Source organism: Micropterus dolomieu, linkage group LG12, assembly GCF_021292245.1.
Source record: "Micropterus dolomieu isolate WLL.071019.BEF.003 ecotype Adirondacks linkage group LG12, ASM2129224v1, whole genome shotgun sequence".
NCBI classification, from domain to species: Eukaryota; Metazoa; Chordata; class Actinopteri; order Centrarchiformes; family Centrarchidae; genus Micropterus; species Micropterus dolomieu.
This window is the reverse complement of record NC_060161.1, coordinates 5,270,008-5,283,847: the sequence shown is the minus strand read 5'-3', so window position 1 is coordinate 5,283,847 and position 13,840 is coordinate 5,270,008. Positions and strand designations below refer to the sequence as shown.

The 13,840-nt window shown below is 45.9% G+C and overlaps 1 protein-coding gene across 1 annotated transcript in view; it reads left to right on the top strand.

Annotated features, from left to right (window-relative positions):
- Positions 1-437: 437 nt before the first annotated feature.
- Positions 438-13,840, top strand: part of tjap1 (tight junction associated protein 1 (peripheral)) — a gene marked incomplete at its 5' end in the record, with an annotated part of 21,840 nt that continues 8,437 nt past the window's right edge. The window contains 5 exon segments of the mRNA XM_046065253.1: positions 438-498; positions 1,325-1,370; positions 4,645-4,816; positions 9,594-9,622; positions 11,688-11,849. Of these exon segments, the coding sequence (XP_045921209.1) occupies positions 1,342-1,370; positions 4,645-4,816; positions 9,594-9,622; positions 11,688-11,849 (392 nt within the window).

The following is a 13,840-nucleotide window of genomic DNA, read 5'->3' as shown; positions in this document are numbered from 1 at the left end:
TTAGCCTCGTTAGGCTGGTTTTAGCCTCCGTATCTTTAGCCTCGTTAGGCTGGTTTTAGCCTCCGTATCTTTAGCCTCGTTAGGCTGGTTTTAGCCTCCGTATCTTTAGCCTCGTTAGGCTGGTTTTAGCCTCCGTATCTTTAGCCTCGTTAGGCTGGTTTTAGCCTCCGTATCTTTAGCCTCGTTAGGCTGGTTTTAGCCTCATCTTTAGCCTCCGTATCTTTAGCCTCGTTAGGCTGGTTTTAGCCTCGTTAGGCTGGTTTTAGCGTTACGTGGAGCCATCAGCCTGACTTTAGACTGTTTTCTGCCCTTTCTTCTCGTCCCCTCTGTGCTGTCTTGCAGGCTGACTGACAGCAGGTGCTGACTGGTGTTTTTCCGTCCGACCGTCTTGTGTTTCAGGTTACCGGAGGCCTGAGGCTCACATGCCCAGAGGAAGAACTGGACTGAGTGAGGACGGACGCAGCAGAAGATGAAGAGTTCTCTGTGCTGACGTACGAGGTGATGCTCACATACACACAGGCATGTTTTGCTTCAGAGGACATTACACTGACTTACATTAATTCCTGAAGACTTACTGACCTTTAACTAAGTCATTTTGTGGGATGCCAGTCCCCACAATGTGGCTGAGTAAACACATTCAGGTCCCCACAACTTTAGTTATACCCGCCACACACACTTTGTGTCCTTGGCTCTTTTCTCTTTTGTGAACAGGAAATGTTTCGTCCTTCATGTTTTTCTTTCTGTGTCAGAGTGAAGAATCTGGTGATGAAGTTATAATGTGGAGCATTAATGAAGAGATGTGACTCGGGTCATTATCCTCCTGAATGCTGTGATAATTAAACGTCCGTCAGACTGACTCATGCTGTATTTCATCTATTAAAAATATTAAAATGCATTAACACTGGAGTGGCTTTTAAACCTCGGAGTCAGAGATCTGGAAGTACAGGGCGGCTCTGAGGAGGGTTATTATATTTTATTTGCTCAGCCTTGTGGACAGAACTGGTTCTCAGTCTGAGATATTTACCGGAGTGTGTTCCAAGATTTATTGCAGGTTTCTTCCTCCACAGTCAAATGGAGGCAGTTTTAAATCAGACAGCAGCGTCGGTGAGAAATTCTGAATTAAAATTCTAAACTACGTTGCTGAATTAATTAGCGGTTTGTTTGTTTATTAATTTTCCTCCGTCCTCGGAGTCCTGCAGAGATCACAGCAGGTGGTCCTCCTCTTCCTCACTTTCTCTCTGCTGTCAGCCAGGCGGATTTTTATTAATTAAAATTTTTCACGACTTGAATGTTTAACAGCTGATCCCGTCTGTGTTTGTTTCAGCTCCGTCGTTTCTGTGGATGAAGCCAGCTCTGGAGCAGCACTTCAGGTACAAGCACACCTCTGAAATGAGGTCACGTCCTGGAAAGACCTTGAGACGCCTGGAAAAACACAGAAAAATCTATTAAACATCCTGAAAACTCTCAAAACGTCACAATTTGATTAAAAGGCTCAAACTTCACAACCGGTCAAAAGTTTGAAGTCAGAATCTGGTGTGTTACTGCTGTAAATGGGCGACGGCTGACTTGTGATGGAATATCTACAAAGGCCCGTTATCATCAGCCAGAGAAGGCCATAAACAGAAAAGATGAAGCCCTAATCTCTTTCTTTTTATTGGCTGGTCTGAATTATGGCGTTTTCTCTGCAGCTCTGCCCTGAAGGTCGGGTGTGTGCTAGTAGTCCACAGCATCGTACCAGATCCTCACTTTCCTGTCAGTTTCTCTCCATGGAGCAGCTTCATTTCTCAAAACAAACTATCGAGTGTCAGAAGAAAGTTCTGTGTTTCTGTTTGATCCTCTAATGCCACGTTTCCCAAAGTTGGGGTCGGGACCCAAAATTTGTCGCAGGCACGTTTTTTTTATTGGGTCGCCAATTGACCCTTTGCAAAGCCACGCCCCGAATACAAAGCTGGCCAATCGCAGCGCAGTGTAGGACTTTCTCTAACTGAGGTCCGACACTTTGATGGCTGCGCTGTATTTTTCTAAGATCTGGTCAAACGCCGCTCCTGAGGCATCTTGTAATAGTTACATCAGCTACCAGAGAGGCTGAAAGGAGATTTATTCTCTTTCCAAAACCTAAAACAAATCCAGAAACATGTCGGCTGTGGATGGTTCATAATGTTAGTTAGCTAACGCTGGCTAACTTCCTACTGAACGTAATAAAGCCCTGCTGTTCTGCTTTCTAATGGTTGTAATAATGAACAGAGGCCGACCAGCTGTACAGTTTGTCGGACTTAGCAACAGTAACTAAAGGGGGCGTGGCTTAGCGAAGGGTCAATTGGCAGAGTGAAATTCCTATCTTGTGTGTGTATATACAAGATTCTTATATCTAAGATGTGACTGAAGTGCACTTTTAAAAGCTGAGCAAAGATCAGCTGGTTCAGAAAACTTCAACCAGCCACAGCTTCTTATTAAATTCAGATCAAGTGAAGACATGTTGGTGATGATGGGAGGGGATGAGAGTAGAGAAAGGGTGCGACACAGAAAGGAGAAAAGACTATTTTTGTTTATTTTAATAAGAACATTAATACATTTTATATACATGGTTTGCTTTGCCCTTTATCTGTACTTTGTAACTTTGGTTCCCAGGGCGACACCAGATTTCTCCTTTGGGCGTTGATGTGAAAAAGTTTGGGAACCAGCTGCTCCAGATCCTTAACCAGTTTTATACATCTTCTTTAATCCGAGCTGCCGTGATTGTAAAAAAGGGTTTTCTAATGATCCCTTTGCCTTTTTAAAATGATAAACTTGCATTAGCAAACATGGCGTGCCGCTGGAGCACAGGGGCGATGGTTTCTGATAACGGGCCTCCGCACTGTATCTCTCATCAGTCTGATGTTGTTTTAATGGACAAAACACATGCTTTTCATTTGAAAAGTGTGTCCAAACTTTTGACTGGTAGAGTAAATACAAACTAATCTCTCATCAGGGAGTTGATGCCTCTGTTTTCTAAAAGTTAAAGGTGGTATTGTAATTATACAGCAGTAGTAGTAGACTGAGGATTATATATGATATGTACCGTGGTATTAGGGTGTTCATTAATTCCTGCTAATGAACACCTGCCAAGTCGATCCAGTGAAACGGTTCATAATTAATGCGCAGTATCAGCCTGTATCTGAAATGGGTAACTATAGCAACAGGGATGCAGTCAGTACGTTAACGTCTAATGACAACACTGATTGAAGTCCTTCAGTGGTCGTTAAGCATCGCGTTGGCTTTCTGGCTCACAGCTGAGCGAAGTAGGAAACAGTCCTGTTGACTGGAGTAATGAGCAACGAGGAGATCAGCTGATCTGAGGAAGGTTGGGTGAATGGGAGAGACAAAGGGAGAAGCTGAAAGGCAGTGATCTGATGAAATCAGTGAAGAAGAGCAGAATGAAAAGGATAAATAATAGAAAACCAGCAGCGAGAGGACAAAAAGAGGACACGAAGAAGAAGAGAGGAGTTGACGAGAGCTGCAGCTTCAGAGGACGTGACTCTAATTAAATACATTAATACAAAATATGTGCGTGTGAGAGAGAGCAGAGCATGCTGGGTAAAAACACTTGGGGCAGAATGAATGTAAAATTCAGAAGCTGCAGTCAGACGAGGTGAAGACGCTCTGCTGCTTCGTCCTCACCTGTGACTGACAGGAGTCAGCTTAGCCGCCTGCTTCGGTTAGAGTAGCGGCACGTGTTTAAACTGAAGTAGACCTAAAGGGGGGGCGTCCAAACACGTGCGTTTATGTTTATTTATATTTAAAACTCATCAGGTTATTTAATATCTGTGTGTAACGTGCTGGATGAAGTGCAGGTCCTTATTTCTCTCTCAGAACAGGCCGATGGACTTTAAGTTAAAGATGAACTCTGTGTGTACAGAGTGCACTGAGGTCGCAGGACAGTTAGCACGTTAGCTGCGTTTGCTCTGTGTCATTCAGGTTAACAGGCTAACGCTGACATGCTAACGCTGGCATCATTCAGATCAATGCAGCTGCATTTCCTGTTCTGGAAACAAACTGAGATCAATGTGCCGCCCGAGGCTCGCACACACTCTGCGCACACACACAAACACACACACAGTACATGTACTGACGTACTTGTGAGGACCACCATTCGTTCATCTTTTGAGTTTTGGACCTACAAAGTGAAGCTTTTTAGAGAGAGCCCCTTCAAGGGCCGAAATGTCCTCACAATGAAGGTCTGCAGCCTGGTCCTCATAAAGGTGCAAGGACAAGAACCAGCACACAATTGTGAGGACTTTCACCGGCACAGTGAGGACACCTTCTACATGGAGGCTGTCTGACAGCTGAGACATGTCTTTGCCTGGTCCTCACAGGTCCGGGCCCCCAGCCTGGTCCTCACAAAGATAAAACCACACAAACAGTCACATTTACGCTGCATCCGTCACACGAGCACAAACACACATGCAGGTGTGTGCAGAGAGGGAGGCGTGTTTGATGTTGATGAGGGGCGACCGAGCATTGAACTGCACACAGAGAGAGAGAGAGAGTGAGGGAGAGCGAGTGTGACAGCGGTGACAGAGTCCAGTTGTGTTTGTGGCGTTGTAGTTGGCGGTTGGCGGGCGGTCGGCAGGCGTCTACCTCATCTAACTCTTCTTCTCCTGGCAGGACTGACAGACCGTCAGGAAGTGAGGAACTGAGGAAGGAAGTAGGGCCCAGGATGACGAGCACGGCCCCGACCAGGAAGCCATACCGTAAGGCGCCACCGCAGCACCGCGAGACGCGCCACGCCCTGCCCGTCGCTCCGCCTCCGTCTGCGCCGCAGCACGATATCAGTCAGGTAAACCACCACAGCTTAAACACACCTCCACCCCCCCTGCAGCGCCTCCCCCACCGCCCAGCAGCCGCAGCCTCGAAACGCCCGCAGAGCGTCGGGTCGCGGCATGGCGTCCCTATCGCGCCGCTTCCGCTTTCTGACAGTGAGCTGGACGTCTCCAGTCTGTCCAGTCTGGAGCTCTGCATCCCGCCGCCACCGCTCTTCAGCAGCCACCGGCCCACCCGGACTAGAACATCTGCTGTGGGCGTCACCACGACTCCTCGCCGTGCGCCGCGTCACTTCATCAGTAGCGGCGATGAGAGTTTTTCAGCACATCAAAGCCCCGCCGCAGCCAGGAAACCCTCCGCCGCCCACAGCCCCAGAGGAGGGCGCCACAGGACGTCTCCCAGGACGCAGACTGCCGCCCCTCCGAAGAGCATCCTGAAGCAGCCGGCCTCGCTGAGCGTGGAGCACGCCTTCGACATCCTCAGGAAGTCAAAGTCTGTGGAGATGCTGGATGACAGCAAGAGGCGGAACAGCGCTGCCCGTCAAACGCCCACTCGCTCCCTGGACCGGACGGAGCAGCGGGCGCCGCCTGAGCGGCGGTCCTCGGACCCGCCCTCCCCCTGCAGGACCGACTGGAACTGGAAGATGCAGGTTCTGGAGGAGAAGGTCCGCTTCTCCAACTTTCTGGATGAGATCACCTGTCAGGTCATGAGTCCCGCCCACCTCACGCTGCTCGGCAGGACGTCTTCCAGAGAAAGAGAGAGCCCCGCCCCCCAGCGGCGCCACGGCTCCGCCCACAGGAAGCAGCAGCAGGTTCCAAGTACGTCTGGACACCGGACTCGGCGCTGGGACGACTGGGTGGCGGCGATACAGCAGCCGGGCAGCCGGTACCAGCCCCAGGAGGAGGGGGCAGGGCAGGAGCATGGTGACATCACTGAGAAGGCGGGGCCTAAAGAGGAGGTGTTGGGGGTGAATAGAGGAGTAAAGATGGAGGTTCAGGAGACGTTAGAGCCTCAGAGACACAAGCAGAGACTTCCTGTTTCTAATCAGTCTCTTGTGTCCCGCATCAAGGTAGGTCAGAGGGGTCAGCCGCCGCCGCCCGCCCCCCCCCCCGACCCCAGAGATCCTTAAATTTATTTATTAGTTATGGAAAGTGTTTGAGACGACGCCATCATACTGATCTGCAGGATTTCACCTATTTGAACATGAAATTTAGTTTTTTTAATTTAAGTTAAATTAGTGTAAGGCTTTGAGTTTATCTAATATATTTAATCAGGGACCGTGTACAAAACACATTAATCTCAGAGGAGCAAACAGAAATCTAAATATTAAATATATTTCATTAGTATATCCGCAGTTACAAAAACGGGTCATCAGAATGTAAAAGGAAAGCTGACATGGCTGGTTGCTTAAAATCCATTTCTTCACAGAAGGAGATCCGTTTCCTCCTTTAATGGCTTTAAAAGGACTCTCTCCTCTGAGCAGCAGCAAATATCATCTAAACACACGGCTGAATATAAAATGAATTTATCAGAGCTGAGCACTTAATATCTAACGAGTAAATCACCATGATAATGCAGTCGGGACTTCCTGTCTATAAAAGGAATCCCATCATGATATTTTTCTGTTGAAGTCCAGAGACTCTCATCTTGGTGATGCTAAGCTAACGAAGAAGCCTCATTAAATAAATAAAGGTAATGATGATAAAAAGACACCAAATTAGTGTTTTTTTTTTTTTAAGGTTTTGTTTAATGCAGAAACAGTGAATTATTTTAACATCTTTAGTAGGGCTGACCGAAGGTTGGATGCTTCGATGGGCGGAGCCTGATTCGACTGTCAATCTCGCAGTGAAACGAGGATCTCGCCATTTTGGCGATATGGGGGTGCTCAGCGTCTGATTTTACATAGAACTACCAGTTTTCTACCAATAAGTCAGTTTTTGTCTTGCGTTCATTTATTTGTTGCGGCCCACCACAATATCGGGGGCGGGGGGTCAACAATAAGCCTCAGTTTAGCTTCAGCTTACAATCGCCACGCACAAAAACACACACGATGACGCATGACTATCAGTCGACTACAGGCAGGACTTGACGGTTCTGATTCGACTTCGTAAATCGTTATTCGGGTACAGCCCTTATCTTTAGTTTTACACGTGTGCTGTAAAATGATCCACATTAACATCGTGATATATTTAGAACGAGTGTTGTCGCCTCCAACACTGCAGCATGAATTAAGACCTGTTGGTTTCTGCAGAGGGAATGTTGGCCCACCTGACGACCTGCAGGGTGTCACTGTGGTGTTGTTCTGCTTCAAGTTCAAGGCTGCAAACAAAAACCAAGGCTGAACTTGTGATAATAGGACAAGATGTCAAGTTGATCAGTTCAAAGTGCAGAATCGATGGTCCCAGTAAACGTTACCGTTAAAGAGGCGAGGACAAAGATACAGAAAGCAACTAAACTAAAACCAGTTGTTGCTCTCTTTGGACAAACGTCTCTGCTATAATCTGTTAATAATAAGCTCGTGTTCATGTAAACGGTGCTGATACAGAGACTCACCAAACTCCAGTCAGAAATCTGGCATTTTAAGCTTCTCGGACAAACACAGTCTTCTCCTTCTAAGTTTGACATTAAAGTAATAAATAAATAAAAGTTTAAAGACATCTTCAGGCTTTATTAGTCCCTGAAATACCCAGAATGCAACAGTACACAAAGGTCAGGAGATTAAAAATTAATTTATCTGAAAGCAACCAGCCACAGGGTTTTAATTCCTACATGCCCTTTATATTGATTACCAATAAGGACACTTGTGAGAACAGTGTCCAGAAGAATCCATCGGAGCAGAAACCCGCTGATGTGATTGGTCTTTTAGCTGCTCCAATCACAGTAATTGATTTCACGGCTCTGTGGGCGATCGATCGGGCAGGGTGCATCGTGTAAAGCCCCGCTGCATGCTGGGAGAGGACGTGTTTCCATACGTCAACAGAGATCGATGAGGCAGACGGTAAAGAAACGGACAGGAAACGTCCGTCTCGATGATGTCGGTCATGTGACCACACAGCCGGAGCAGCTGTGTAGGCCTGGAAAAGCCCTGGAAAATAATGTGTCATGGAAAGCAAGGTTTTTAAATTGCAGTCAGGATGTTAGGACGGGGGACTCGATAATCAACAACAGTTTATCAGAGTCGCACCTTCCGACAGCTGCTGAAACTCTTACGTTCAGCACTGGTTCACGTTGTTGTTCGATCAGTTAACCCTTTCATGCTTCGACTACAGTGGACAGCTGCTTGGAGCCATTTAAGTTTTAGTCCCAACATCCACGTGATTATTAAATGGGCTATATATAAATTCATAACAGGAAGAAGAAGAGGGTAAAAAATATATTAAGATAAATGTTAGAAAGACTTTTATCCAGATGTTAATGATAAATTTCTTTTACATCTTGTTCAACAAGGGTTTATTTAAAATTATGATCTAATTTGCACGTGAATAACTTTGTATTTATACCACTTGCTTTTATTAAATGTTTTGATAACATAGTTTTTCTTATTGAAATCCATTGAATCATTTTTCAGGCCGTTGATGCATTTCAAAATATTTCTGGGGGAAGTTTAAAGGCACATTTTATCATTTGTTTAAAAGTAAAAACAAACATTAATAATAAAAAAAATTACTTTGTGATAGAGCTGGACTATATGTTATCACGATTAAAAGTTTCATATCTTTCGATATCGATGATTATCAAGATAAGTATGAAATTTCTTTTGAGTTTAAAGGCTGATTTCTGCTTCTGAGTGAAAGCTGATGGTTAATTTAAACTCTTCTTTATGGTCAGAACACACAGACAGCGGATCACTTCACAGATCTGAGGCAGAACATTCAAAACAATTCTGATTAAAATCTTTGTCAACAAATATATGCACGAGTAAAATTAACTAAAAGCTTTTTTCACTTTTTCCTCAACAAAATAAACATCTTAATAAAAAAATCATTTAATAATAATAATCAATAATTTGTATCTGATTCAAGTGAATAAAATCAAACATTTATTAAACATTTGTTATTTTGATATTGGAAAAAATATATCTCGATAATTATTATCATTTTATTGTCCAGCCCTTCTTTGCTATTTAGTAATTCATGCACGAAAGGGTTAATTGTTCGATAAAACGTTGGAGAACTTTAGTTGCTGCTCGTTAAGCTCGTTGCTGTGAGCTCATTGGAGGAGGCTCTGATGATGATGATGATGCAACAATTTTATCAGCTCAGACCATCAGAAGCTGGAAACGTGAGGAGTCAGGGTTGGGAATCGTTTCTGACTCTACTTATTGAACCCAGTTCTTATGGACTCTCGGTTCTGGTTCCTTCAGCACAGATCTCCCTCCTCCTCCTCTTCCCCTTCATGTCTCTAAAGTGAAAGGAGTCTGTCCTAGCGGGGTGTCTCTGGGGACTCGTCTCATCTGAGTCCGCAGGAAATCTGCTCGATACCCGACCCTAGTCAAAGTTTAAGTTCCGAGGTGCATGGGGATGATGTTTATCTAAATGTTCCTGGAACTGTGTTTTATGAGGACGTCTCACCTGCCCTGTTCCCTGTTTATCCCCTTCGCCTGCTCAGTGTTCCTCCTGTTCACTCCTGTTTCTACTATTGATGGAATAAAACCGTTTTAGTGATGTTGTTCCTGCCGCCCTCACAAACAAAGATACTTTCCGTATTGTAACCAGCCGTCTTCACGTCACGGCAGCAGAATGTTTCCTCTGGTCGTGTTGTTTTCTGTTCTGACTCTGTTTGTTCTGTTTCAGGAGGCGTTATCAGACTCTGACAGGATCAGGTGAGGCTCTCTTCTATTCCCGTCAGCTCGTCTTCTTCTGATCCCGCCGGTTCAAAAGACAAATAACAGACGCGGCAGCAACAAATAAACGCAGGCTGCTGCCAGCTGCAGCCTCCAGTGAACTGTTATTAATTATTAATAAGCGTTTCCACAGTCACACTCTCCACCTCTTTCACCCGGTTTGTCCAGGTTTCAGGCTGAAAACAGTATTTATACACGGTCTTATTACTGAAGTAAAACATCTCAGAACTTCTTCCAATGAAGGTTTCAACACAAACAAAGACGTGAAAGCTTTTAAAGTTATTATTCCCCTTTTCCACCGCAGCTCAACTCACTTCTTATAAAGAACCCACCCGACGTAGCTGCTCATCATAACGACGCTGTGATGTAATCTTGTGGGAGTTTAATGAAGAGACAAAGTTCATTAAACATTCAACAACAAACGGGATAAAGCCAACGAGAGCGGAACGGAAAAAGAAACGGCTCATTAAAAGTCCCGGTTCTTCGTAAGACTGACGCACATTAAAACATTTCCAGCCGTCGGCTCGCTGACGCCCAGTGTCGTCTGAAGAGACGCCGACGTTTCAGGATGAAACTGCTTTATTCTGTGTCTTTAACGTTTTAATGAGCGGGTCTGTCAGGCCCCGCCCACACTGCTGCGCTTTGGTTCTAAACGGAGACCTTCTGCTACGTTGGCTCCTCCCGTCCAGACTAAAACGGCGAAAACGAAGACCTAAAATGGAGAAGATTGGAAACGCCGCAGACCCGCTTTGTGTTTCAAAACCCGGAGGGCGTTTTTGTGAAGACCGACAAAAACGGAGGACTTTAGAAGCGATGACGCTCGGCTCTCTGACTGGCTCTTATCAGTCATGCAAAGTAGAAACACGATGCTGCTGACAGAGTTTTAGTTTGGTATTTTTATTAAAATATTCTGTACCATACAAATAATACTTAGACTCAGTCTGTTCTCCGCCGCTTTAAACTCCCGTGTTACATTCAGTATCAGTCCCAGCCCCTTATTGGTCCATGCAATTAAAATCTGGCGCGGTTCTTCGTCTGCAGAACTTTATTCTTTCTTTCAAATCTTCTGTAACTAGGGAACAGACCATCTGCTTCCTGTTTACCCCGGCAGGCGCACGCCCAGAGTACGTGAACGGCCGCTAGCTGTGCGCTTTCAGTCGTTTTAATGTAGATCAACTCGCAGCTAAAACGCTGCTGTGGACTGAGATCGTGTTCTTTTTTATTCTCCGTTTCTAAACTAAAACGGAGTAGTGTGGACGTGGCCTTTGTTCTGGAGAGGAGACGACCTCGGTGGTGATCCAGCTCCCGGTAGAAACCTCCTGAACGGTCGACACCGAATGAACCCTAAACTAAAACAACCTGAGCAGCTAAACAGTCGAGTGGAGCTGGTACTATGGCGTGGAAGCGGCTTTGACGCCTGTTCCGTTACTTACGTGGTGCAGCCAAACGTTTAGACAAATAAACACAGGTCTCGATTAGAAGCCTGTTTTTGTAGAAGTTCTCTGGATGTATAAAACCTGTTAAAGCCCAGCAGGTCACCCGCGTGAGCTCAGCTGACCAATATAAATGTTTGAACTTTTGTCAGTGTGGACCTGCAGCACGTCGTTAGCTTCTCCGCTGTTCAATCGTTCAGTTGACAGTCGACAACCGAGATGAAAGAAACCTAATTTTTAAGTTATATTCCCGCTGGTTTAAATAAGCGGTCTGGCAGCGGCCTGTTTCCCGTCTTTGCTGAGTTTTGTGCAAAAGAATTTAAAGTCTTGTCCCAAATAGAAACCGGGTGGTTCAGAGGTATTAATGTAAGTTTTAGTGTATTTAAAGCTGCAGGTGGTGAAGCTCATTGAAATCACTTCGTATTCTGCTGGCAGCTTCGTCTGCAGTAACACGCGGTCGTTTATCAGATAGTGAAGTAAAGATATTTGCCTCTGAGAAGTAGAATAAAATGGAAATACTCTAGTAAAGTACTTTAAAACTTTACTGTACTGGACAAACGATTAGTAGATATTAGATAACAGATCCTCTGACCCCTCTTCATGTTACCCAGAATCCTCCAGCAGCAGAATGAGGACCTGCAGCGCCGCCTCTCTCTCTCCACCCACAAGATGGAGGCCATGGAGGCGGAGTTTGACGGCAGCCGTCACTACATGGAGGCGGAGCTCAGCCGCACCCGAGACGACCTCGACAAGATGAGGGACAAGTTCCGCAGGTAAGTACTGGGATCTGGATCCGACTCTGGTTTTACCTGGAACGATGACGAGGTCGAAGGTCGTCACCTGAGAGGCGCCTTTCAGTGTGTTTAACCCTTTGAGACCGCATGCGACACGGTGCATGTTTTATCAGATGTCATCACTGAACCGCTGAAATACCGCGGGGGGGGCGGGGCATTATGGGATTTGTATTTGAAACATGTTTTTAGCCTCTGCGTGGACCAAAGGTTTCCAAAGCGGAGAGAAGGCTGCGAGCACGAAAACAACAACAAATTAGAAGATTATGTGACTGCTGAGCCGCTAGCCGAGAGTCCGTGGGTGAGCGACGTGTTTGAGGGGGAGGGTTTCGGTTGACGGACACAAATTCAAATGTGAAACAAAGCAGGAGAGAAACTCCCTCCGGCAGTACGTGAACACCTGTTGGTGAAAGAAATGCTGCTGGCAAGGAGCTTTTTCAACACTTTTCTTTTTTTAAATGTGAATGAACACAAGGGCAAATGCAGTCATTTCCAATAAAAGCCAAATGGTTTTTATTTCATGTGTCTGTCTGCTTCAGAAACCCGCAGGGTTTGGAGAGCTTTGTAGAGGACGCCGCAGGTCTTAAAGGGTTAACCAAGTCCAGCTGCCCGTGATTTAAACCTTCCTTGGGGAACTCTGATCTGGATGAATGAGAACCTTCACAGAAATCCTCAGCTGGTTTTAAAAGTCTGGTCAGGTGACCAGCAGTCTTTAAGTCAGAATCGGAGGTGAAAGACTGATTTAACAGAATTACTGCGTGTTATTAACGTTCCGTTCGTTTAACGAGCTTCTTCTCGGTTTGCCTTCTTCTACAGTTCAAGCGCACAAGGCTGCTGAAAGTCTAGCCTCCGTCGGTCACGTGACCCCGCAGGTCATAGCTGCATCAGTTTACCTTGAAACAGAACAGTTAAAGCGTGATGACTCTCAGGGAGGTTCCGCTGTTAGAAGCGTCTGTTTTCTAAAGCTGGCGACCTCTGCGGGGGCGTTCCCGAGACAGAACAGATCACAAACCCGCAGCAGCCGGTTGTTAACATCCTCTGGTGTGCAGCAGGCGTTTCGTGATTCCTGCAGAGTCTCGTGTCTGTTTTTCCCACAAACCACCACTGCAGTGAGGTCACAACCTCAGCGCCGCGCTGTGCACGCTCACGGAAACGTGCTGGACAGAGCTGGTGCCCGTGTAGCTCTGCAGGTGTTTTGATGTGTTTTTAATCTGCAGAGTTCAGACACACAAAGACTTTAAATATCAGAGAGGAAGGCCTCGGGGCGAGAGAGCTTCACTAACACAGCTCGCTCTAAACACTCACTCTCACACACTGGATCCATATTTAATGAATCTGATCAAAGACGGTGAATTAATGAGAGCTTAACTCCTCTCTGATTACCAGAACCTGCAGGCTGTGAAGACGTTTTTGAATGTTGGTGAGAACTGTCCTTCACACGGAGCTCTTTAAATCCTCTATGTGAGCGTGCTCTGTTTAATTTACTGTAAAACAATTCATCACTTTTATTTTGCTCTGCGCTGATAATCAGTCTGTAAATGAGGGAGGAAGTCAGCGAGTCGCTGCCTAACGAGCCCGAAGATTTAACAGGATGAGGGGGTTCAGCTGTGGGACTGTGTTCAACCAGCTGAAACAGCTTTGACCCTGAAATGTTTCCTAACGATTCTCTGCAGATAAAGCTTCTTCATTTATACTAAGAGACTACGACTCTGCTGAGACTCGACTATAACTCGGTTATGATTCTACTGTGACTCTATGATTCTGCTGTGACTCGACTCTCTCTCGCTCTCTCTCTCTCTCTGTGTCTCTGTCTCTCTCTCTCTCTCTGTGTCTCTCTCTCTCTCTCTCTCTCTCTCTCTCTCTCTCTCTCTCTCTCTCTCTCTCTCTCTCTCTCTCTCTCTCTCTCTCTCTCTCTCTCTCTCTCTCTCTCTCTGTGTCTCTGTCTCTGTGTCTCTGTCTCTCTCTCTCTCTCT